Here is a 25,169-nt window from a genome sequence, read left to right on the forward strand (position 1 = left end):
ATGAAACAGTATGATGCCATTGTGAAACAGAATGGGTCAGCAAAGAGTCAGTACTAAAATTATGTGCCTCTGTGGACATGTGAGAAAGAAGGGGAAAGAACCACTCAGCATTTCCGAGAGCCCACTGTTCATGTCAAAGCTGCACCCTGCAGTGACTGATTCTCGAAATATATCAGGTTAATTAGAAAAATAAAAGGATATTGGGTTAAGGTAATAAAATAAGCTGCCTTTTCCCTCTCTTCCAAGCTAAATTTTGCTGATCAATTCTGAATCCTGGACAGTTCTACCTTTTAATAAGGGGAACTGTCAAGATTTTCTAAGCAACTGAAAAAGATTTCCTATATTTATTGGGTTCAGTCAGTATATGTACTAACTGGATAATTGGAGATATAACCCTGGAATACATATTAAAATATTTTTAAAAACAGGCACAGAACCTGTCCTTGGGGAATTTATACTGTTAGGCATGTAATCATTAGATGTGGTAAAATGATGACAGTCTTTTGAGTAGAAGAGGAGGCCTAAGGTTGTACTGGAGGGTCGAGGAATATACTGACTTAACTCAGTTGAGGCAGCAGGAGAAAGTGGAATGATTTGAACAGACTTACAGGCAGAAGACTGAAGATCCAGCTTTGGAGTTTACTTGTAATTGTTACTTCTCTAGTAATTTATCTGAGTTTGCTATATCTGCTGGAATAAGTGGAAATTATTATTCTTTGGGTAGGTGAACAAAACGTACATCTAACCCTCATGGCATTTTCCAGTTCAGAAGTCTAATTTGTAACCTGTAAGGAGGTGTATTCATGTTTCTGGGTTGTAAGGAGCCCACTCTTATCCATTCATCTGTGTTCCCATTTATATTAGGCTGTGTCTGCTAACATTAGGTCTCTAGAGAAAGACTTAAGTAGACTTAAGGCCCCCTGAATTCCTATGGACTACCTCCTACTCCCATAGGACTTCAACAAACATAATGAACACTTACAACAAAAAAAACTTTTTATCTTTTTCATAGTATTGAGAGTAATAATATCACATTTGGTCTCAAGTTCCATATTGAATTATTATTTTTTTTTAAATTGCTTTTGAGCAGTAACTTTTCCCTGGTTGCTTAGCCAGTCATACAAGTTGAGACTTCTGTTTCTATGCCTGTTTTATAATAGCTGCTCTGGGAGAACAGATGAAAAATAATAAGTTAGATATTTTATGAGTATTGAAATCCCTTCCATTCAGAAATGTAAATAAAATAACCAGCATGAGCAATCAGCTTATGTCAGATTCCATGGCTTTATGTTACATAGGGAAATTATAGTGCAACCTGAAACATGCTTCTTAATGAATTCACAGTGGTGTCACAGTTGAATGTAAACCCTTGAGCTTTTCTGTTGTGAAGAATTTCACAAATCACCTTTTATAAACTATTTAGGGGAGGAGGAAAAAACTAAGATGATACCAACAAATGCTATCACTGTTAAGTGGTTGCCTCCCGTCCAGCACTAAATTGTGCCAGTTAAGTAAAGCAGAAAGTTAATATATTGCTCACCTTTTGGCTTATTCAGTGTTCATAAATATAAATATATACATATATATACACACACACACAAATGTATATATGTATACACACACACATTTCAATATTCTGTTTTTGAAAGTGGCACCAGAAAAGTACTGTGGAAGAACAGGGTTGCCCTTGTGGTTTTTATCCTCAGAGTTTAGCAAAGTTCAGTTAAAAAATGGCAGAAGCCCAATAAATAGCTCTGTTTTTACCTTCAACAAGTGCAAGAAGCCAGAGACCTAACGTGAAGATTATGAAATGAGGATTTGTATCTTTGGTTGTTGCTCTAGCAGCCTGTTCTGTTGTTCAGTTGCTAAGTTGTGTACGACTCTTTGTGACCCTGTGGAGTGCAGCATGCCGGGCTCCTCTGTCCTCCACTGTTTTCTGGAGTTGGCTCAAATTCATGTCCATTGAATCAGTGATGCCACACAACCATCTCATCCTCTATAACCAGCTTCTCCTCCTGCCCTCAGTCTTTTCCAGCAACAGGGTCTTTTCCAGTGAGTCAGCTCTTCTTATCAGGTGGCCAAAGTATTGGATCTTCAGCATCAGTCTTTCCAGTGAATATTCAGGGTTGATCTCCTTTAGGATTGACTGGTTTGATATCCTTTCAGTCCAAGGGACTCTCAAGAGTCTTCTCTAGCACCACAATATGAAAGCCTCAGTTCTTCAGCACTCAGCATTCTTTATGGTCCAGCTCTCACCAGAACCATCCTGTCACTCAGTGAATTGATTTTGTCGTCCCTAAAAGTCTCTCATAGCTCTCCTCCTTTCCACTATGGCCTCGGCTCACTCAGCTCTGATGAATGTGCTAGCCTCAAAAGTCCAATATGCCAAATGCGGTATAGGAGACCAGTCAAGTTTAAGAGTCAGGGAAAGAAGCATGTATTTTCTATTTTTAAAGAATTTCTTTTTTACATTCTAATTTCATAAGTGTTTGGCTTGATTTACACCAAGTTCTAGGCCTGTTAGCCTACATTAATGTATCACAGTTCTGGATAGGATATTTGATAGCTCTTATTTAGCCCAGAATCTCAAATGATAGGGAGCTAGAGTGAACAATATTTAGCATTTTGTTGGGTTTCACAGTGTAGCTCTCTTCTAGTCCCTCTGTCTGTAACAAATGGACTCATCCTTGTGTTTTCCCATAGCTGCCCTGGTGCTTACTGACATAGATCAAGATACTGTGTGGCTCTGTAGGGAACTCTGAGCCATTTGACAATCTGGGCACATGTAGTCACCTCACATTATTTAAGCCCTGATCTCAGCATTCTAACTTCTCTGTATTCCCCAGTGTATATAATATGTACTTGCTTGAAATTCCTTATATATTGCTTGCACATTCTTGCTTCTAAGTTTCAGCATAAACCAGTTCCTTCTACTTAGAATTCTTTGCTCTGTCTGTTCTCAACCAAAACATCCTGTATCTTTTAAAAATCCTGCTCAAAAGCCACCTCCTATAGAAAGACTGATTAATCTCATTCACTTGATTCCTTTATTCTGAGAATTCTGTTTCTCAGTCTGTTGCTTAAATTGTTTGTTCCTTTGTAGTTATTGATTCCATACATTGTCACCCAGTAAGCCTAATGGTTCTAGGAATGATGCGCCTCCTGCATCCCCATCCTTGTGTACATTATATTAATACACAGAGACTTTGAAGGCCTACTGACAACCTTTCTCTCCCCTGAGTTCTAGTCCACTTTCCATACCCTTTCCCTTTCTTCATAGTTACAGTCCTGGAGAAACGGGGCACGTGTTCAGGGTTTGGCCTCCACCTTACCATGTGTGTGGCAATCTGTTGAATAGATTCCTACAGTTGGGCAAGATTTAACCCTTTGGTTTGACAGTCCCTGCATTCTATTCAAACACATTTAAGAAGTAGATGTGAGACCAGGAGTAGAGAAATTTCCACTGAAAGCTAAGTTAGCTCTTTATACAAGACTTCTGAAGCTGCTGTCGTCAGCAGCTCACTCGACACTCTCCTGCTCTGCCTCTTTTCCAGGAGTCAGGGTTAGTTTAAGAAAAAGCCTCTTGCTAGAAGCCATGACCTCGTACTTTTATCCCCTCCATCTGGTGTGTGGCCTCATGGGGCTGTGCTGCTATGCAGGAGGTGAGCAATGGAATTCTTTAGATGATGACTTCTGAGCCCACATGCAGAGGCAGTGGGGGTGGGAAGCAGGGAGAACAGTGAGCGCCAAGATCGATGGACCAAAAAGTAAGATTTGCCCTGGAAGGAATCTTAACTATAGGTAGATTGTTTTCATGAGGTGTTCTTCCCCTAGCTCAAGTTGGGGCCCAGGTCAGGGAGCTGCAGCATCCTAGATCTATGATTGATGAATGTTGTATTCCTGCAGCTTTCCCTTCTGCCTTCACAGTTGGGGTACAGGAGTGGGATAGGTAGGGTATGTAAGGGCTTATGCTGTCTCTAATGGAATGCATTCCAGGGTTGAACAGGGAAGGGTTCCTCTTGCACACATTATCTCTTAGAGCTGCTTTGTCTCACAGTCTCGGACCTAAACAGAAGTCTGATTTTGAATAAGTGTGGGAGGAGGGGTTGAGGGCAGCAAAAGTTTTTGATCAAGTGAAAATCTGTTTTCTGCCTCGTCTTTTAAGGGTTTCTCTGCAAGGTAGATAGATACTCTTTGCCTTGGTATAGATAAATAGCTTGTCTTGGTTCGAGGTCTCAGGATTTTTACTAGGCTGTGAGTAGGCATCTGATCTGGGATAAGACCATTTGTGTGTGTGTGTGTGGTTTTTTGTTGTTTTTTTGTTTGTTTAGCACTCTCATTCCTTGTTCTTACTTACCTAGCCCAGGGGTTGACAGTAGTTTAAAAAAGATTGAAGTCTCAAAGGAAATTCTAATACATACTTTAAAAGCCCAAAGCCTTAATAACTTCCTCTCAATAACTTCCTCTCATGGCTTCTCGTGACTACTGCTCTGTCTACACATTTAGCATCTTTAAAAGGACTAGATAAAACTAAAACAAAAGATGAACTGTTGATCTGTAAAAGGAAAAAGGAAAACAGAATTAGAAACCAGAGCTGATTATACATGGGCCGCTAAATGTAGTATAGTGATCATGTGGTAGTGGTGGTGTTAGTGACAGAAATGGCAAAAAAGGGATTCATTGATGAGATTAAGGAAGCCCTAAGCTGTTGCTTTTGTAAATTCTGCTCATGTATACTCCTAGGATATTTTGTGTCAATTTCTGTCCTAAAGGTGCTGGGATTCTCCTGCCTCCAGCCTAGGCACCCTCAGTTTCTGAGCAAAACACACAAGATTTGAAGTCAGAAGCCCTTGGTGTGAGTTCTGGCTGAGCTACTCAATATCCACAGGACTTTGGACAAATCACAGAGCCTCTCTGAACAGCACCTGCACAATGAGCGTAACTCCTATCACAGGGTTGGTGAGACAATTACATATAAGCAAAAGCGTTTATACATAAGAAACCTTTTTATAAACATCACAGTTATTCTTGGGGAAGCCTCACCTTGAAAGTTGTCAAAAAAGAACAGCTGTGGATTAAACTCTTTCTTTTTATTCACTCAGTTGAGCTTTTTGTTTGGTCAAGTCTGCTTACTGGGGTTGATGTAAAGTCATCCTATTTCTGCTTGTTCTGGCCAAAGAAAGAGAATTCCAATGCCTAGCTGATCCATCTGTAGACTCGTAGGCAGAATGAAAGTGAGCAAAGGTAAATTTTAGGATAGAACAGTTCAGAGTTAGAGGACAAAAGGGAGAGTGCTTACCTTGCTTTCTCAAATCCAGGATGACTAAAACATCTCAAGTAACTGAGGAATAACCACAGTGATGTTGAGAGATCATTTAAGCCACAAATATGTGCTCAGTTGTGCCTGACTCTTTGTGACTTCATGGACTGTAGACCGATGGGCTTCTGTCCATGGGATTTCCCAGGCAAGAATACTGGAGTGGGTTGCCATTCCCTTTTCCAGGGGATCCTCCTGACCCAGGGATTGAACCCGCATCTCGTGCATTGGCAGGCAGATTCTTTACCACTGTGCCATCTGGGAAGCCCTAAGCCATAAATGAAAAGTGGGAAAACACACCTATAGACTCCCTCTCTTCTATCCTTTTGACCTTTGGGGGCAGGGACAGGAATATTACTGACACCTCACTGGCCTCTGCCTGAAACCAGCCAATCACTAGCTTCTGGGAAAGCTCAGTCTAGTGCAGCAACTGTGACATATTTACCCTAGTAAAGCCACAGCTTGCTCCCCTCTAGTGCCTTTCTCTTGTGGAAATCATCTCTGGAACCCAAAGTTATCCTGTTTTCTAATCCAGGAAGAATTAAAACAATGACAACAAAAGCTCATGAGCAGCAGGCTTAGTAATCATACCTCAAGCAGTCATAGAAGACTGCCCTCTCATGCACAGGACAGAGGACACAAATTGCACTCTCTGCAGTGTGAAACAGCCATGGCAAGTTCTACAGTCTCAGGCACAGTGCCTGGGTGGGAATTGCCCACTGTTGACCTCTTCTTTCCATGCCCTTACTGTATCCTTCCCCTGCCATCTCCCAGAGGGGTGCCAGTCCCAAACCAACAGCTGCTTACATCTTGATAATTTTAAAATGTTCCTTGGTTACAGCTGAACACCCTGTTGTTGATATAATTTTTGAAGTGTTTGATTGAAATTTGGTTGCTTTTTTTTTTATTGTCGGGGAGGAGGAGGATGACGAGAACCCGAATATAGCCTAAGAAAAGCTATGTGTATATGCTATATTTGTGCATATTTGTGTGTATATACCTTCATGATTGTGCGCAGGCTGATAGGGCAAAGAGAGAAAAGGAAACATCTCTTTCTTGTTTTCCAACACTGCTTCAAAGACGCCCAACCCCCATAGTAGCAGGCAGTTCCCAAGTGGAGGGCGGAGGCAGAGGCCTCACCAAGGCCATCAATAACCAGGTGTGAGCTACAGGTCTCTGTGTAATGTGAAGCTCTCCCGTATTTCATTTCTGCACCCAGGGAGCAGCTCTGCAGGATTGCTTACGGAGAGCTCTGTGTCTGGCACCTCTCTCCACAAGGCCCAGGCGCCCAGGGTCCCACCGACCTGTCCAGGAATGTATTACATTGTTCACTGGTGCTGTAATTTGGCTGCAGGAGCTAGGCCTCCCAGGGATGAGAAACATACTCTATCCAGCTTCCTCCCTTGGGCTTCTGCCCTATGACCACTGAGGGCATTTAAATAAAACCTCAGAAAGGCTGAGAGAAAAAAAATTCCTTGTTATCTTTCTTATAGTAAGGTCCTGAGTGGGTCTGAGAATTTGGCGAAGAACTTAGTGGTTGATGTGCTTAGTAAGGGGAGGTGAGAGAACTGAGAAGAAAGTACTCTCTGTAACAGGGAGGAAGAGAAATGAGGCCGTGAGTGGTCATGAGACTTTGCAAGCAGATCCTCAGGGCCAGGATATATTTGAGTCTTTGAAATAATCTGAAGTCCCTGATTTCATTTTTGAGTCTGGGTGAACTCCGGGAGTTGGTGATGGACAGGGAGGCCTGGTGTGCTGCAATTCATGGGTTCGCAAAGAGTCGGACACGACTGAGCGACTGATCTGATCTGATCTGATCTGATATGAATACTCTCATACAGAGTATGGATTCATGCTATTAATCAAGCCCGGCAGTAATACACATTGGCTTTTATCTGCAGGACTATGTTAAGGCTGGCATTCTTACTTTTACATAAGAGAAACTGGCTACAGGCTGTGCAGGTAAGGTGTTAAGTCATGTGCCTTCTCTAAAAGATTCTAAGATCCTTAAAGGATAATGTCTTTTAAATTAACTTTGTATCCAAATAGTGTTTTCTACAATGCATTATACCTAAATATTAAAAGTCGAAAGAAATGAAGACCAACAGGAAGGAGTGAAAGACGAGGCAGGCTAAGAGACTGCTGATCTGAGGGACAGGCCCCTATTAAACAGAAGAGAGATGGGCGGGTGGTGGCAGTGGGGGATGGGATTAAAGGCAGTGAGTGAGTACCAGCAGGACTAATTGAGGCTCTGACTGCATCAAATAAAGTTCTCATTTTGCTGCTTGTTCCAAATAAATTAGTTTGTTTGTATAGTGCAGAATGGAAAACATTCTGGCTTTGTATAAAGCCAGTCAGAATGCAGAGGCAAGCTAAGGAATAAGAGGAAAAATTAATTGCTTGGCCATCATTCCTTTCTGGAGCCACATTAGCCTCTGTAATAGGGCTTAGGCTTACATAGGCCTTTTCCCCCTCACTATCCACCACACTTTTCAGCCCCCTCACTGTCGGACAGCTTGCTCTTGTCAACCATTTATAGGAAGTTGCAAAACGTGGTCTTTATGAACTAGAACTTGGATCCCAGGGAAAAGAACATAGTAGTATGAGATGCCAGAAGAGGTCCACTTCCTTTCACAGGGTAAGAAGCAAAGAGAGAATAAGATAACAGAGCACAGGTAGATTTAGCTCAGATTAGTTTCCCATGGAAGACCTAGGCTATCATTTATGTGGTAACCTGGATATTCTTACGAGAGCTGAAGCTGACTGGGACCTGAGAGCTCTTCCCAGTGGCCCAGCGGACCAGATAGCACCCCTCTGTAATTCATTCAGCTCTGTTCTTGAGTCTAGCCTGTCTGTGACCCTTACCTTTCCACTACCTTAAAGCTTTCTTCCTCTTAATCCCAGCTCAAGATGTCAGAAACTCTTCTTTTCCCCTCCCTCTTCCCCCTCCCTAATCCCACCATTGGCTCATCAGTTATCCAGTTGACTCCATTCTGCAAGGAAGACATTCCCCTGGCCTGACTCACTCAGTCCTATTTCTCCACAGGAATCCCCTCACCACAGACCACAAGGGCCCTGACTAGCTCATGTTTTGTGTTAATGGATGTGAAACCGGAGCAAACCCCCTCACCAAAAGAAAAACCACCCTCAATTCTCCCACACAGGTCTCGGCAGGTTACACAAATATTAGTCCTATCATCCAAATAAATCTGCCCCCATGGCCCAGAGCTATGGCTCCCCCCCATCCTCTTGCTGCCTATGCAGAGAAAGCTGTTCCACAAACATGTGAGGACCCCAAGGGGTGCCAGAGAGGAATTAGGGAAAGGGTGTGTGTGTGCTGTATTGCGAATTCCCTGTGTAGTCTCCTTAATCTGCAGCCTGCTGTCAGTACTTTACAGTACTGAACTGGAGATTCTGAGAAGTCAGGATGAGCTAGACCAATTAGGGACTTTGGTAAGAGGGTCTATTGGCTGGATTTGGGGGCAGAATTAAAACTCAATATCTGAGATAAGTTTACACCCTCATTTTAGAAATGAGAAGATAGAGGCTCAGAGAATTTGGGAATCTTGCTCAAAATATCATAACTGGTACTTTTAGCCTAGGTATATCATAAATGCAAATTTATACACCACTCTGCTCCTTTAAAATATCAACAGGCAAGAGACAACCACTGTCCAAGTCACATAAAAATAGGACATCGTGATTTTGGGGACTCTGTGTCCTACCCTCCTTTGGCTTACTAAGCCTGCTATCTCTGGAGATGCCACTACTGCAAGCTTAGTTAGGCAGTGGGTAGTAGCTTAGAAGGAACTGTGCTATTTAAGCCAAATGTGGATTGAAGGATAACAATCACCAAGACTTGGAGAGTCACTAAATAAAGATTTGTTGAATAAATGAGGAAAGGCTGCTTTCTAAGCTGTTTGGCCCCAAACCCCAGCTCTCCTTCCCTCTGTAACCACTGGTTTCTGCTCCCAGCTTCAAAGGCTAGGATCTTCTCCTAAAAATTGCCAAAGCCAGAGATCTTTACCTGCCTAGTATACACTGATGCCTCATGTGGCCCTTGAGATCAGTCTTGTTACCCTCTGCCATCCTCCATGAGTCACGTATCTTTTACTTAGTGTTTCCCAAACCTGGATGACCACCAGAATAATGCATGGAAAGTTTAAAAAAAGTAAAAATCCCAAGAGTAACCAAATTTCTCTTTCTTAGGAGTGTTCTAGGGTGTTCTAATGATCTGTTAGGCTGACACTGCATGCCACTCAGTTTATACAGGCAGCAAGGGAGCAAAAGAGGCAGTGCTGGCTGATACAGGTTAAAAAAGAAAGATTGGAAGAGAATGTATGTTTCTATAGTTGTATAATTTTTTTTCTCCTACAAAACACAGCAGTTTACAAACAATATGAGCATGAGAATGGAACCTTGTCCACTATGCTAACTCATATCTAGCAATCCCAGGCTCTTGATAATGAAAGAATGTTGCAGAATTTCTTTTGGGGTACCAGGCAGTTAGCTCACACTGACCTGGGGAAGAGATGTGTGGTTTCATCTCTGTCCCATCTACCCTCGACCAGGTAGGAAAAGAAGTTCTCTCCAGGTACCCTTTCTCTTGCGCACACAAGAAGTATCAGGAAGCCAATGCAAGGGAAGGGAAGAATGAGCCTTGACCATGTACTTTAGTGCAACTCATATCACTCTGAAGACTCCTACCTCTTCCACTCTCCCTTCTAGCCTCCAGAGTGGGGAGTCAGGGAGCTGCTCGGTTTTTGTTTTTTTTTATAATACATCCCCTGTCAACTCCTTCCCAGGGCTAAGGAACCAGCTAGACACCAGAGTCCCTCTGGAGTGTTCTCCAAGTCCTTAAATAGAGGCTGTCGCAGCCCAGGGTTGAGGGTGGAGGAAGGTGTGCATGCAAAGATCTTGTGCTTTTGAATCAGGAGGTTTGAAGTGGAGGGACGAGTGAGGTATTTTTATGTTCAGGTCTGATCCAGCCACTCTGCCTTCTTGGGGGCCTTGCAAGTATGGACGTCCACAGTGTTTCTGCACTCCTTGCACCGCACAGCACAGCACCAGTGGAATTTGCACTCACACTGGGTGACACGGGTAACTCGAGTTGTGTCATACCCTCGGCCGCAGCACATGATTTCACAACCGTCTGTCCCTTTAGATGTCTTGCTACAGACTCGGCCTGCAGTGCCTAGGGAACCTGGGTTGGGGAAGAGAGTGAGAACCAAGTTACCTCTTACTGCAGCTGCTCTGGGTTCCCTTACCCACATCCTCATGAGGAAACCATAAAGAATCTCGTTTCCTGAAAATATACCCACTAGCCAAAATGACCATCTTATTGCCCTCTGTACCAGGCCTGTTTCCTCCCACCATCAAGGCTCCCCAAAGACCACTGACTTCTCCTGCAGTGTACTCCCTACCAATACATATCTCCATATTCCCTTCAAAACTTAGCCTGAAAATGTCATAACTGTTAAAGCTGGGTGAAGGTTCTCTACTTGATGTGTGAAATTTTATATAATAAAAAGTTAAAATAAAAAACTTAGCCTATAATTTATCTTTTCTAAGAAGTCTTGCTACAACTTAGTTTATATTTCATTAAGTTGTACTATACGAGAAATTAAAATTAAAAGCATAGGCCTGATGTCAAATTGTCTAGGATTAAAACCCAATTCTACACTTCTTAACTATGAGGTCTAGCAAGTTAGTTAATAGCACCTAACTCAGTAGATGAAGCGTGTGTGTAAAAGTTGCTCAGTTGTGTCTGACTCTTTGTGACCCCATGGACTGTACAGCCCATGGAATTCTCCAGGCCGGAACACTGTAGTGGGTAGCCTTTCCCTTCTCCAGGGGATCTTCCCAACCTAGGCATCAAACCCAGGTCTCCTGCATTGCAGGCAGATTCTTTACCAGCTGAGCCACAAGGGAAGCCCAAGAATATCTGATCATCTGAGGAGACAAACTGATAAGCATTCCTGGCAGGAGGCTTCTCCCTAAGGAATTCCTAAAGAATATCCCTTGCTTTACCCCTTATGGTAGGAACTCTTAAAGGGTATGGATGGTGTTACTCCCCCTGCAGAGAATGCTCACAACCTCATTCTGACTGATTTTTGCCAAAGAGATCCTGCCAACAGATCACAAAATCCTAGAATTTTGGATAGGATGGATCCTAGAGAATATCTACTTTAATCCTTTCCTGGAGATGGGCAAGTGACTAGCCTGGGGGTTCAAAAAGGGTATAATAAATTAACTGGTTTCTATTAGTAGTCTACACAGTCCACTAAATATGGATAGAAAATACTAGTGCTTCTATATTTTTTTATCTCATCAATTTAAAATATCTGCTTTGTATGTTTTATGATGTACATGTTAGTACAGTGAAACATAGACATAATTCATAAGTAAATATACATGTATTGGAGGTACATGCTCAAATTTTTTTAATCATAGGAGTTTACAAACCAAAACATTAGGGACCACTGCCCTAGAGTGTGGAGTGACTACATCTACTTTATATGTTTCCTGCTTTACTCCAGGAGTTAGGTCCTAACTCTCTTGTACACCAGAAGCCTCTTCAATACTCTGGAGCTGAGCTGGCCTATGTAGTAGCCATTAGCCAATTGTGATCATTTAGATTTAACTTAATTAAAATTAGGGCTTCCCCAACCTAGATATCCATCAGCAGACGAATGGCTAAGAAAGCTGTGGTACATATACACAATGGAATATTACTCAGTCATTAAAAAGAATGCATTTGATTCAGTTCTAATGAGGTGGATGAAATTGGAGCCTATTATACAGAGCGAAGTAAGTCAGAAAGAAAAACACCAATATAATACATTAACACATATATATGGAATTTAGAAAGATGGTAACAATGACCTTATATGTGAGACAGTGAAAGAGACACAGATGTATAGAACAGCCTTTTAGACTCTGTGGGAGAAGGCGAGGGTGGGATGATTTGAGGGAATAGCATTGAAACATGTATATTATCATATGTGAAATAGATTGCCAGTCCAGGTTCAATGCATGAGACAGGGTGCTCAGAGCTGGTGCACTGGTATGACCCTGAGGGATGGGATGGGGAAGGAGGTGGGAGGGAGGGTCAGAATGGGGAACACATACATGTACACCCTTGGCTGGTTCATGTGGATGTATGGCAAAAACCACCACAATATTGTAATTAGCTTCCAATTAAAAAAAAAAAACAAACTCATAGAACTAAAAAAAAAAAAATTAGGGCTTCCCTGGTGACTCAGTCAGTAAAGAATCTGCCTGCAATTCAGGAGACCTGGGTTCGATCCCTGGGTCGAGAAGGTCCCCTGAAGAAGGAAACGGCAACCCACTCCAGTATTCTTATCTGGAAAATCCCATGGACAGAGGAGCTTGGCGGGCTAAGTTCATGGGGTCACACAGAGTTGGGATACAATGTAGTGACTAAACCACAGTTAAACGTACATAAATTTTAATACTTAGTTCCTCAGTCACACTAGCTATATTTCAACTGCTTAGTAATCACACATAACTAAATGGCTACTGTATTGAAGAGCACAGATGTCGAGCATTTCTGTCATCACAGAAAGTTCAATAGGACTTACTGCTTTAGAGGGAAATCCTGGATCCATACTCCCTTCTAGGATTACTTGTACCCTTTAAATTCCAGGCCCCACTCTGGGTTTTATGAGATCTAATTTTATGCCTCTGAGAACACCCCACACACATATGAGTCACCTTCCCTCCTGACTCCAAAGATCCTTCTCCAAAGGTGCATTTTAGGATGATAGCATAGGCTTACACCTGGGTGATGTATGACTGTTTCTAGGCATTTATAGAGTAACCCTCTGAATTATGGCACATGGGAAGAAAACAAACTTGGTGATAGGAAATCATGACAGATGACCCCACCCTTATGGCAGAAAGCGAAGAAGAACTAAAGAGCCTCTTGATGAACTTGAAAGAGGACAGTGAAAAAGTTGGCTTAAAACTCAACTTTAAAAAAACTAAGATCATGGCATCTGGTCCCATCACTTCATGGCAAATAGATGGAGAAACCATGGAAACAGTGACAGACTTTATTTTGGGGGGCTCCAAAATCACTGCAGATGGTGACTGCAGCCATGAAATTAAAAGACGCTTACTCCTTGGAAGGAAAGTTATGACCAACTAGACATTGTATTAAAAAGAAGAGACATTACTTTGCCAACAAAGGTCCGTCTAGTCAAGGCTATGGTTTTTTCAGTAGTAGTATATGGATGTGAGAGTTGGACTATAAAGAAAGCTGAGCGCCAAAGAATTAACTCATTTTAACTGTGGTGTTGGAGAAGGCTCTTGAGAGTCCCTTGGACTGCAAGGAGATCCAACCAGTCCATCCTAAAGGAGATCAGTCCTGAATATTCACTGGAAGGACTGATGCTGAAGCTGAAACTCCAATACCTTTGGCCACCTGATGCGAAGAACTGACTCCTTGGAAAAGACCTTGATGCTGGGAAAGACTGAAGGCAGGAGGAGAAGGGGACAACAGAGTATAAGATGGTTGGATGGCATCACCAACTTGATGGACATGAGTTTGAGCAAGCTGATGAGTTGGTGATGGATAAGGAAGCCTGGCATGCTGCAGTCCATGGGGTCACAAAAAGTTTGACACGACTGAGTAACTGAACTGAGCTGACAGGAAATCACTAGGGGAATCAGAAGTGCTTCCTAAACCTTTTTTCTCCTGAAAGTGAAAGTGTTAGTCACTCACGTCATTTCTGATGCTTTGCAACCCCATGGACTATAGCCTGCCAGGCTCCTCTGTCCAAGGGATTCTCCAGGCAAGAATACTGGAGTGGATAGCCACTCCCTTCTCCAGCAGATGTTCCCAACCCAGGGACCAAACCTGGGTCTCCTACATTACAGGCAGATTCTTTACAGTCTGAGGCAACAGGGAAGCCTCTGGCACCCTTCAAAGTACACAGGCTACTTTTCTCTGTGACTTGGGTGGAGCTCCACCCTGTTTCCGTGCCCACTTTTGCTCCTAGCCAATTGCCTGTCCAGGAATGACAGTGATAGGTGAACACAAATAGTGTGGAAGACAGCTAAGGTTTTGGCTTCCCCTTACTAAAGTCCTGACTGCTGATACTGCAGAGATGAGCCTGAGAGCCGTAAGAATAACCAGGGGAAGAGCAGTTCTGTTCCACTGCAGGTTGTACTTAGTTTAACCCATCTGAACCTGAAATACAAGCCATGATGGTGACTTCCAGTTTTCTAGGGGAATACTACATCACCTTCAGCATTCCCAAGAATTCCACCACAAATATATGGAACAGATTAAAAAATGATTTACTGCTTTCTGCTGACGGTCAGCCATTGGTAGGGATCTCCTCTCTCCTTGCTTCCCCAATTCCATTTTTGAATTTTCAGTGGCAGCACATTGGATAAGCTCTCTCAGGGTCACTCATGGTCTACTTCCAACCTATCTTTCTACCTTTAATCTCCCCTACCCCAAACCTTACTCAGTCAACTTAACCTGCATTCTGCTTGTGGAACAGATCATGTGCTTTTCTACCTACCATTCTACTCATGTGTAGAGAATATCTGCCTACCGTCCTCTCTATCTATCCAGATAATCTCCACACTTCAAGAAACAACTTAAATGCAACATTTTCAAATAAACTTTTTTTGCTCTCTTTTGCAGTTGCATTGTCTACCTATTATCTCTCATTTCTTTAGCTAAATTGTAAAGAGCCAAAACTCGGTCTGCATCTTATGCCTCTGCATAGCCCATACATTAGCTTGGTACTGAAATGGGCGAATCATTCAATCATTCACCAAGCAATAACTACTGTATCCCAGATGCTGGGAATGTAAAGGAGTGGTAGATGACCTCAGGTCTCAGGGAGCTCACTGTCCTCTCCTCTCTAGGCAGCTGTGAGCCTGGCAGACCGAGGCATAAATCAAAAATCTTATTACAAGATTATTCTCACATCTGACTGACTCCTCCAACTTCCATCCCTAACTCCTGACGCTGAATGGACCATGATTAACTACAGGTGCCTTCACTAAGACCTGGGGCTCCATGTCCCTACCTGCTTTCTTTACTCACCTGCAGCCTTGTCCAAGACACAGTAGTCTGGGGAGTTGTCAAAGTAGACCAGGTCAGTCCGGGTAGCACGGCGATAGCCTTGGCGAGCTGCCGTGAAGTTTGCGCCATCCTGGGTGGCCGTTACTTGCACAGCCCCGTCATAGCGCCGCCGCAGGTAATCACCTGTGCGGCGGAAATCTGAGAGTGCACGCCAGCAGGTGCGCAGAGTACAGGAGCCACTCACGCCATGGCACTTACACTCCAGCTTCAGAAACCGCCGCACAGCCTGGAAGGTGGGGGCGCAGTGAAGGGAAAAGCAGTCAGGAAACTTTGGGGTCATCCCTAGGACTAAAAGCATGAGTGCCCTGAGGTCTGCTGGCCCTGGTTGGCTGGTGCAGCCATTGGTTCTTCTGTTCTCTCCCCAGTCAGATCGCACCCATTCTTCCTGACCAGATTCTTCCAGGAAACCTTCCTAGACCAACAGTGCTTTTATTTTCATGAAAGCCCATTTGAACGTTCAAGCCCCAGGATTCTGTTCATAGCTATGGCACATCCTCTATTTTTCTTATATTTCAGAGTTCAAGGTCCAATGCCTTCTGCTTTTGTGGCATGTCATTTTCCAGCACAGTGCTAGGCATATAGGTGGTGCCCAAAGGCCAGAGCACTGACTGGAATAAGCTCTAATCCTCCTCAGACTTCAGGAGGTGATTCTTTTCTTTCTTTAAAAGTTATTTCCCTTCTTTCCTCCACCTTTCCTTAATTCCCACCTATGTGAAGACTTGATGCTCCAGGTTGAACCTTGGCATTCCCTAAGGTCCCCAGCATTTACTGCTCCTCTTCCAAGGGTTGGGGCTTTTGGAGGTAATCCAGAAGCCTTCAGCCCTTCTACCTTCACATTCACTCCATGATCATAGGTACTGGCCACCCCCAGCAAATACGAATGTACATGCACAGACGTGAGTACTGACCGTGCGACCACAGCGATTGTTATGTAAGTTCATGAGAGCCCGGGCATCCTTAAGCCTCTTCTCCTTGGCATCCACGAAGGCTTTGGCAAAGCGAACACCATAGTGTATGTTGTCACTGCAGCCACCCCAGTCAAAGTCCCCACGTTGGTCATGGTGTCGGCCACGGGTATAGGGGTCACAACTGCACACACTCAGTTCACCCTGGCTACAGGCACGAGTGATAGCATGGACCACCCCTGCTGATGAGATGGCGTATACAAATGCTGCCTCCCGGCTACCTAGAGAGAGAAAAGGAGAAGTGTGTTTCAGCAAAGAGGCCCACGTCTGTCTCCTTCTTCAGCCCACACAACCTCCAACTCTAAAACCTCTTTTCCTCTTCTTTCCCAGGGAAACCCCTATACTTCCTTTATTCAGAGTACCCTTCCCTTCCGAGAATGTTCCCCAGAGTGTCTACTCCCTTCCCCTCAGCCCTCACAACTCTCTATCTACTTCTTTGTACATCTGACCTCTTGGGCTGACCTGTACTCCTGCTTCCTTCCAAACTCCCTGGGTCCAGCCATTGAAAACTTTCACAGTGAATCATTGCCTCCCACTGAGTGCCAACCCCTGCTTAGCAAAGTCAGCCTCAGTCCACATTCCAGGCCTTTTCAGGCCCACTCTGCTGGACAGTTCCCCTACAATGGAGCCCCCAGCCCAGGGGTCATCCTATTTGAAGAGAGAGGCTACTTTCTCCAGCCAGCTTTCTTCCTTCCCTCTCTTGGGGACTGATGAATCATCACTCTTGTCCCTCTGACACCTCCAGATTCTCATCTCATTCCCTTTCTCTCCTAGTTTACTGTTTAGCTCTGCTTAGCTCTTTTGCTGAGCCAAGTCCAAGCCGCTGACTTCCCAAATATTTACATATCACCTTTCTGTTTATCTCTTGCTCCCATTACTATAATGTTGGGAGTGTTGGGCTGAGGGCAGTGATGGTGTTGGTAAGAACAGAGCAGCCATTTCCAGTCCTCAGTCTTACAGATCATGGATGGAAGTCTGAAGGCTAGGGGATTGGGGAAGGAAGGAAAAGGTGGATGGAGGATGGAGGTACCAGAGAATGCTGTTGCTCTGACCCGTCATCCTGGAACCCTGGGATTTAGAAGGGCCACTGACTACATATCAAAGGTACTAAGGGTCTGTTTCCAACTGTATGCTGGGCTCTGCCCACAGTTTTTACCCTTAATCATGAGGCAGAATGTAGGAAAGAGGCACTCCACCCACTACCCACTCACCACCCCAACCAAGCACAGAAAGAGAAGGAACTGGAAGAAGCCCCTACTTCTGAGCATGACACGGCCAAAGACAGTGTGGTCCCGGTCCAGGGTGGTGCAGTTCCAGCGATGATGGCGGAACTGGTGCTGACACTCTCGGATCCACTCTCGGGCACCCTCACCCACGGAGCGCATGATGTCTGGGTAACGCTGGCACAGCTGCCGCTGCCGGCTCACCAGCCCAGGGATATTGTCACAGATCACACGGGCCCCTAGTGCCCCGATGTACCTGCAAGGTGGAGAGGGCCCTGTCAGAGCATCTGGCTTTATTCTGCAATCCAGAGGTGGGGGGTGGGGTGAGGGGGAGTAAGGAGGGGAAAGGTTTGGCATTCAGACCTTTAGAGCTTCCTTCCCCCTCCTCCAACCCATATTTCCCAAGGCCTCAGGGAAGAACCAATCCCCACAAGCCTTCAAGAAATAATCTGTTTCAGAGAGAGTAATTGAGTGGTCTCCCACCATCACCAGTTCCCCAGCCAAAAACCAAAGGGACACACACTCCCAAAACACAGTCCAGGCGTGTGTCACATACACAGAAGCTATGGGCATGTCACACAAACCCCATTGCCTGTTTATCTAATCAACGTTAAGAGCCTCATGGAAAAATAACAGAATTAGTATCTGAGACAGCATTATTACACCCACATGTCAGAGGCATGTCCTACATAACTGGTTCATAAAGCATGGTTTGGGGGAAGAAGGATGGAGGTGGGGAGGGGTCAGTGGGAAGACAGATAAGTGGCAGTTCTGAGTGATGTTTACAGCCCCAGTCAGACCCATATAGCTAAAAGTCCTCATTCCCAATGGTGAGGTGTGGGAAGGAAGAACCCCATGCCACTCTTCCCCATACCCTTTACTTCTATGTCCCATGACCTTTCTTAACTATAAGTCTTTCAAAATCATCCTTCCCAATTTATAGGGCATAATGTCCTGGATGAATCTGCATGGGCAGAGGGCTATTTGCAGTGGGAAACCAAAGGCCAAGATTAAGCAACAGAGTGACACTCCCCATATCCCAGACCCCAGTCTGCCTAGGTGAATAATTATAAGAAGATCAATTAGATTAGGAGAGCTACTAAAAGATATGTGGGTTGCTACAGTCATTCTTAATTTTCTCAAGGAAGTGTTTTTTCTTCATTCAAACACAGTTAGCCCTGGACTCCACCACAAGCCTCAGGAAGAACATTTCAGAGAGAAGGCAGGAGTTCATCATCACCTTTTCTCCCCCACAAGGCCATCAAATGAGATCTGACCCATACACTCATTTCCCACCCCCTTTCTCGGTTTCCAGCACCCAGCACCGCCCTTGATTTGCTGGGAATTCCTTATTCTCCTGTCCTAACACATCCAGGGATGCCTTCATGCCCCTTTTCTGCACAGGTGGGGGCCCTGGAGGGTTGTTGCTGCTACAGACAGAAAAGATTTGATTTGAGCTGTGAATGAGCCTGTGGTTTGGGAAAGGCCCCAGAATGGGCCTAGAAGTGGGTGAGGAGAAGGGAGGGCAGCCAGAGGGGAGAGGGAAAAGCTGGACTGCCCTGGGCTCTGTGTCCTCTGCAACACTCCCCCCTCCCCCTGCACTCGCAAACCCAGCCCTCACCCACAGACTGGATCACCACTGGTGACACCAACTCAAACAAACACAAGGAGGGCTGATGCTTGCCTCTTCTGGAACTCAGCAGGGCTGATGGGGCCCATCTGTCCCAGGGAGGGGTGAGAGGGCTGGTCCACCACTAGCAAATCCCATGGAATCAGCATCCCCAGCACTGTCCATCAGGGCAACAGCTTCCAGGAACAAACAAAATAAACACCCTGGTCTGGGCCAGGCCGGAAAGGGCTGCCTGACGCACAGCCGGGAGTTACACCCACTGCCGCGGTGCTTTGTTTGGAGAATCAAGACCGTTGGAGTTGGAGCCTGTCCCTGTCTCACCACCATTCTGCTTTCCCAGTTCAGCCCTGAGTACTGCTCTAGGCAATGGGTGTTTGTTTTTTTAACTGGGGCTTGGGAAGAGGGGGGTTGGACGGGAATGAGAGACCAGTAATCCAGCCCTCATGAGACAGTCTGGAGTAGGGCAGGCCAAACTCTGGTAAAAAGTCCTTCCTGTGGTCTAACTGAACTCCATTCTGCTGCAGCCCACATTGGTCCTTCCTCGTTACATCCTCGATGAGCGTGGGAATATCTGCTCAGTATCTCCTATGGGAAGATAATTTCCTCTACTACACTCTTACTCCACCAAGTAGCTGCTTCGAGAACATGCAGACCAGGGCTTCCAATGGTCAACACCTTGTAATCAGTGTGGGGGCCTCCAGTAAAGCAGCGTGAGGTCCACCCACCCCATCTTCCTCTAAATTCAGCACGTGCCTACTAGATGCCGACCATGTGCCAAGCACTAAGTTCAGCTGTTAGGGGCACAAAGATATTTAAGGCGTCTCCCAGCTGATGAGCCAGTAGAAATGCCCCCGACTCTAGCTCCGTTCCCCTTCCAGAAGTTTTTACTTTTTTCTCAGCTTCCTGCTCCAAAATGCTCTCTTTGCCTGCCTTTGACCAGTTCCTATCCCTTCCTTTGACAAAGTGACTACTCTACTCCAGCTCCTTGCTACTCAAAGTGTGGTTCCCCAGAACAGCAGCATTAGCATCTCCTGGGAACCTGTTAGAAATGCAGTGCCTCAGGCCCCATTCCAGGCCTACTGAACTGACATTTTACCAACATCCCCAGGTGATTAGGACATGCTGCTCTTTGAAGGCAGGGATTTATATTTGTTTTGTTCACTTCAGTATCTCCAGTACCTTGAACAATGTCTGGCACAAAACAGGTACTCAATAACTATTTGTTGAATAAAACAAAACCTTGACTGCTCTGATTTATTCCCCAACTCCATACTCCTCCTGGCTAGCCATAAGCATCATTTCAATTACAGCTTTACTCCTTGTTGACACTGCAGATGTTTTAAGCTTGTATCTTTTTAATGAGGCCAGGGATCCTCTTTTTGTTTACTTCCTTGCTTTTACAGTCCTTAGTGTATGTACATGGTTTAGCCCAGCCCATATTGGACTTTGAACACAAGGATAAAACTATTATCCTCCCTGAATATCTTAAGACAGTATCATTTATATGATACTTGGCAGTTCACAAAACATTTTCTACACAAAAATCCTATGAGAGCGAGCTCCACTTTACAGGTGAAGAAACTGAGGTCTGGGAGATGAACAATACTCAGCGCTGCCCATCAGGGCTAGTCAAGGGAGAACTGGGTGAACCACGGCCGACGGACTCCAAAGTCCAAGCTTATTTTCAGTTCCAAGCATAAGAGAGGCACACAGTGCTTAACCAGGCATAGACCGATCAGGCTCCAAAACTGGTATGAACTTGAATTTCTTCCTCTGCCCCTCCTATCCTTCAGTTTCTTCGTGTGTGAAACGGGGATCATATTATCTGTCTTGCTGTATTATTTTAGGAATTGAAGAAGATTGTGCTTATAGGCGTTTGGCCATGGTATCAGGAACTTAGGAAGGGATCATTAAATAGCAGTTGTTGATAACTAATGTTAATGTTGGGGAATTCCCCAGGGGTGGGGAGGGTGCAGGTTGGGGAACTGAGATCCCAGAAGCCTGGTGGCAAGGCCCCCCAAAAAAAACACCCAATAATATTAATGTCACGATACCACTTTGTTCCTCTTTCTGTAAACCACAGTCCTGAATACAGTCCTGCTCTTTTGATTCTTGACATCCAAGCCCCTGCAGAATACAGACTAGTACAGGCAGGCACATGCCAGGAGACCCCCATTTCTTGTTCTGTTTTTCTTGGTTAGAAAAGACCATCCGTTTCCTCCTCCACTTAAAGATCAGAAGAGGAAGGGAGTGGTTGGAGAGTAAGGGGAAGGGCTGTAAGGAAGATCAGATTGTTAACTAGTGATACTGATGACATTCTGCTCCTGAGTGGAACATGGATACACACAGAGTCAACAGGCATCTATCTCTTCAGAGGGTTGTACAGAATATCAATCTAGCTGATTTTTTTTTTCCTAAGGGAAAGAGAGAATCACCTTGGGGGCCTGACCTGCCTTTGGAAAGCAGCTCTCTACTTTATCCCAGAAGTGATGACTACTGAGGCAGGCATCTGGGGCCTGCAGCTATGACCCCTATGAGGCAAGCAGACTGAAATCACCTCGCACTCACTGCCCATCCCTGTTGCTGCCTTCCTCCATTTCACAGGGACTGCTGAATCCCTCTGTATCACCCACTCATCTGCTTCCCTCCCTCCCTAGCTAGCTCTTTCACCCAGGAGTTTTTCCAAAATCTTTAATATGAACCACATGGGGGGAGAGTAATAGAGGGAGAAAGGAAAAGAGAGGGTAGCTAAGGGGACAAAATGGGGGCTCGGAAGAGCCCCAGTTAGATCTTTAGGAGCTGCTTAACCAGGATGCTGAAATTACCAGGGTGACACTTCCTCACCTAAACAGCAAGTGGACCAAGGCTGCCTCCCAAATTGGTAAGAAGCAATCAAGGGTCCCTAAAAGCAAACTGTTATCCGGGATGGATAAAGATGCACAGTGACCACTTCATTCTCTGTCTACAAGCCCACTGAAGCCAAAACCGAGCCCATGAAAGTAAAGGGTGGCTTTGATCTCACACAGACCTTTGAAGGGCTTTTCTCCTCATCCCCTTCTTCCTTTTCCTTTTCTAAAAGAATGTTTCAAGCCAGATGTAAGATATGGGCCTCCCTGCTCCCCCATCCAGAACCCCTCTCCTTGCCTTCCCCAACACTGCAGAGATAAAAAAGATCCCAAGGAGAGATTTTTCTGAAACAGGAAAACAGGGAGGGGGGCAGGGTGGGAGAAGATGGGGATGGAGAAAGACACATCTTGAAATGATAGGAATCTGCGGCCCAAGCTCGCTGGCCCTTCAGCCAGCTACCCCTCACCCTTCTTCAGCCAAGATTCCAAATCCAGAGAGAAGCCACAGGGTGCAAGGGGAAAAGAGACCACACTCTGTGGAGGAGGTGAAGGTCTGAGGGGAGGGGCAGAGTAAGGAAAGGAAGGCGGGCACTGCATGGGTAGAGAGGGGTAACAGCCCAGTCCAAGAGGCCAGTTTAATTGGGGGGCGAAGAGGAAAGACAAGACTACTGAGTCATTTCTCAGTCCCACTCTCCCGCTGCTCAGCCCCTAGGAGGTGGGGGAGGAGACAGAACAGCTCAGTTCTGGGAGAAAAAGATGGGTGCCGTCTAGACTGGGTGGGGGAGGGAGAGAAGAACAGATACCCAGTGGATTCATAATTCCTTCTGCCTCATTTGCCCTCATGTGAAATGCCTGGTGTCTAAGGCCTGCAAGAAATCTGAGGAGAGGATCTCTTAATGTTTTGAGACTCTAGAAGCCTCTAGTTCTTAGAGAGGAAAAGATGGGAGATGGGCCCATCTAGGGAAGAAAAAGGAGGCAAAGAAGGAGATATGAAGTGAGATTCTCAAAACAGAGGCTGAAGACAAAATGTCTCAAGTATGCAAACCCAAGTAATCTGTTTGTTTTAGTTGTGGGAGTTAATGGGGTAGTTTTTGCCTTAATTCCATTTCTAAACCTTGCGCTGGGTACCGCTGCCTCACCCGAGCCTTACTGCGTGGTGGGGTGAGGGTCGACCAACGAGAGGCTCTCCGAGCTTGCCAGCTGCCTCTTTCTCCACCTCCCGAGGGCAGGCGGGGGACAACCTCAGGGGATCAGAGAGTTCTCTTGGACGGCCTCCGCGGCCCCAGATGGGCGACTGGTTTCTTGAATCCATCCTGAGAAACTCGTAAGGTAGCTTTTGCCCTATGAGAACTGAGCTGAAATAGAGAAGGTCTGAGAAGCCTCGATTACCCCGCGTCCCTGCTCCAAATACTTAGCGCCTTCATCACCAGACGGGGAAGGAGCAGCGCCACCTTACCCACTCCCCATGCCCCTGCGCCCCTTGGCGACTTCAGTGACAGTTGAGCCCGGATCGTCTCTAATTCCCGTTACAGCGACAACCTGGTCTCCTGAGCAGCGGGGACCGGGAGCTGTATATTCCCTTTGGGCGCGTCTGGCCTCTTTAACCCAGTACCTCACCCTCCCAACCCCGAGAGCCACACTCACCACCAGGACGTGTCTACGCGGGCCGGCAGCGTCAGCAGCAGTAGCAGCAACAGAAGGCAGGCAAGACTTAGGCGGGCCGAAGCCCGAGAGCCGTCGGGGGCCGTGGATCTGGGAGCGGACTCGGGGACAGGGGCGCTAACGCGTCGAGGGGGTAGCTGCGCGGCTTCCTCCGCACCACCCGGCCTCAGCATAGCTCCCCGAAGACTCCCGCCACGCGGCCCGGAGGGGCGTGGACGGGGCACCGGCTGAGGGTACTCAGGCTGCTCCTACTTCACCCCCCTGGGGGGCCATAAGGCTCGCCGCCGGCCGGGGACCCAAGGGCACCTAAGGTCCAGGAGCCGGGGCGCCAGGTCCCGGAGAGGGGCGCAGGGAGCGGTATCTGGAAGCCGACGACACCGCGCCGAACTCGGGATCTGGGGCGAGCTGCCCAGGCAGGGATGCGGTGTCAGGGGGTCGGCGGCGCGGAGTGGGGCTGCGGACAGAGTGTGCGGACAGCCCCTCCGGCCGCGGGCTCTCATTGGACGGCGCGGGGCGGGGCCGAAGCCCCGGACACGCGCGGCCCTCAGGGCGGCTCCGCCCGCGCCAGCTCCCGGCGCTCCGCGGCGCCCTAGGTGTGGCGGCCGCCTCCGCCCCTCGGCGCCCCTAGCACAGCGCCGCGCCCCCACCTGCTCGGGACTGACTGGGCGCAGTGGCGCCCTTCTGCGCCCGGAGCACCCAGTCCCTGCCCACGCCGCGCCACCGGGTCCTAGCGCCCTGCATTCGGCAACCCCAGCCTCCGTGGGTGATGGCCAGGGGGGCCGGGTGAGGGGAGCTGCAGACACTTTCCCCTACAGTCATCTAAACTACAGTGACACTGGAGTGAGCCACAGAGGACTTGGTCATTTCCTCGGGTTTTCTCTCCCTCCGTTCTTGCGCTTCTGTGAAATGGGTAGAAGCTCTGCAGCGGGGAGTTGCGGGAGAATCTTGATTCCCTTTCCAACGCCGCCAACGCGAGCGCCACCGGCGCCGACCTCAGGTAGGGCTTCTCTCATCGACCACCCGCTGCCCCTGGTTCTCTCTCTCTTTCACACACACACACACACACACACAGCCGACTTCAGATAGGGGCTTCTCTTGTCGACGACCCGCTGCCCCTGGTATACACACACACACACACACACACAGCGTTTAGACATAGGTTCCCCCCAACACATCCACACCCCCACACCCCGTTTAGACACAGGTCCCGCCTGCCGGCTGGCGATGACCAAAACCAAGAAGCACACCTGCGGGCCGGACGCGAACTCCCAGCCCTTTGCTGCTAGGGTTCAGCACAGCTCAGTCTCTCCCAGCTCTCCCGAAGCTTCGGTCCCCCACCCCTTCGGGCGGGGCTGCGAGTACGAGAGAATCAGAAACAGCTGGGCGGCTTTCCTGAA

General features: G+C 46.6%; 2 protein-coding genes across 14 annotated transcripts in view; one reads left to right on the forward strand and one right to left on the reverse strand.

Annotated features, from left to right (window-relative positions):
• Positions 1-25,169, forward strand: part of ST7L (suppression of tumorigenicity 7 like) — a 142,685-nt gene that overhangs the window by 79,248 nt on the left and 38,268 nt on the right. For 12 of the 13 annotated variants that reach the window (XR_003033852.2, XM_024989479.2, XM_059884704.1 and 9 more), the window contains one exon: positions 4,773-5,101. The exons of the other annotated variant lie outside the window; for it this stretch is intronic. Coding sequence is in view for 11 of the 12 variants with exons in the window: in XM_024989479.2 (XP_024845247.1) it covers positions 4,773-4,838 (66 nt within the window). In the remaining variant the exon portion in view is untranslated. Of the gene's footprint in view, positions 1-4,772; positions 5,102-25,169 lie in introns of those variants that run through there. 13 annotated transcript variants of the gene reach the window in all.
• Positions 9,657-24,219, reverse strand: WNT2B (Wnt family member 2B). Its single transcript, NM_001099363.2, is given in 5 exon segments — positions 9,657-10,520; positions 15,408-15,672; positions 16,355-16,632; positions 17,670-17,890; positions 23,755-24,219. Coding segments are annotated over 5 exon segments (1,185 nt in total). The 5' UTR covers positions 23,946-24,219; the 3' UTR covers positions 9,657-10,290.

This window comes from Bos taurus, chromosome 3 (genome assembly GCF_002263795.3).
Source record: "Bos taurus isolate L1 Dominette 01449 registration number 42190680 breed Hereford chromosome 3, ARS-UCD2.0, whole genome shotgun sequence".
Taxonomy (NCBI): Eukaryota; Metazoa; Chordata; class Mammalia; order Artiodactyla; family Bovidae; genus Bos; species Bos taurus.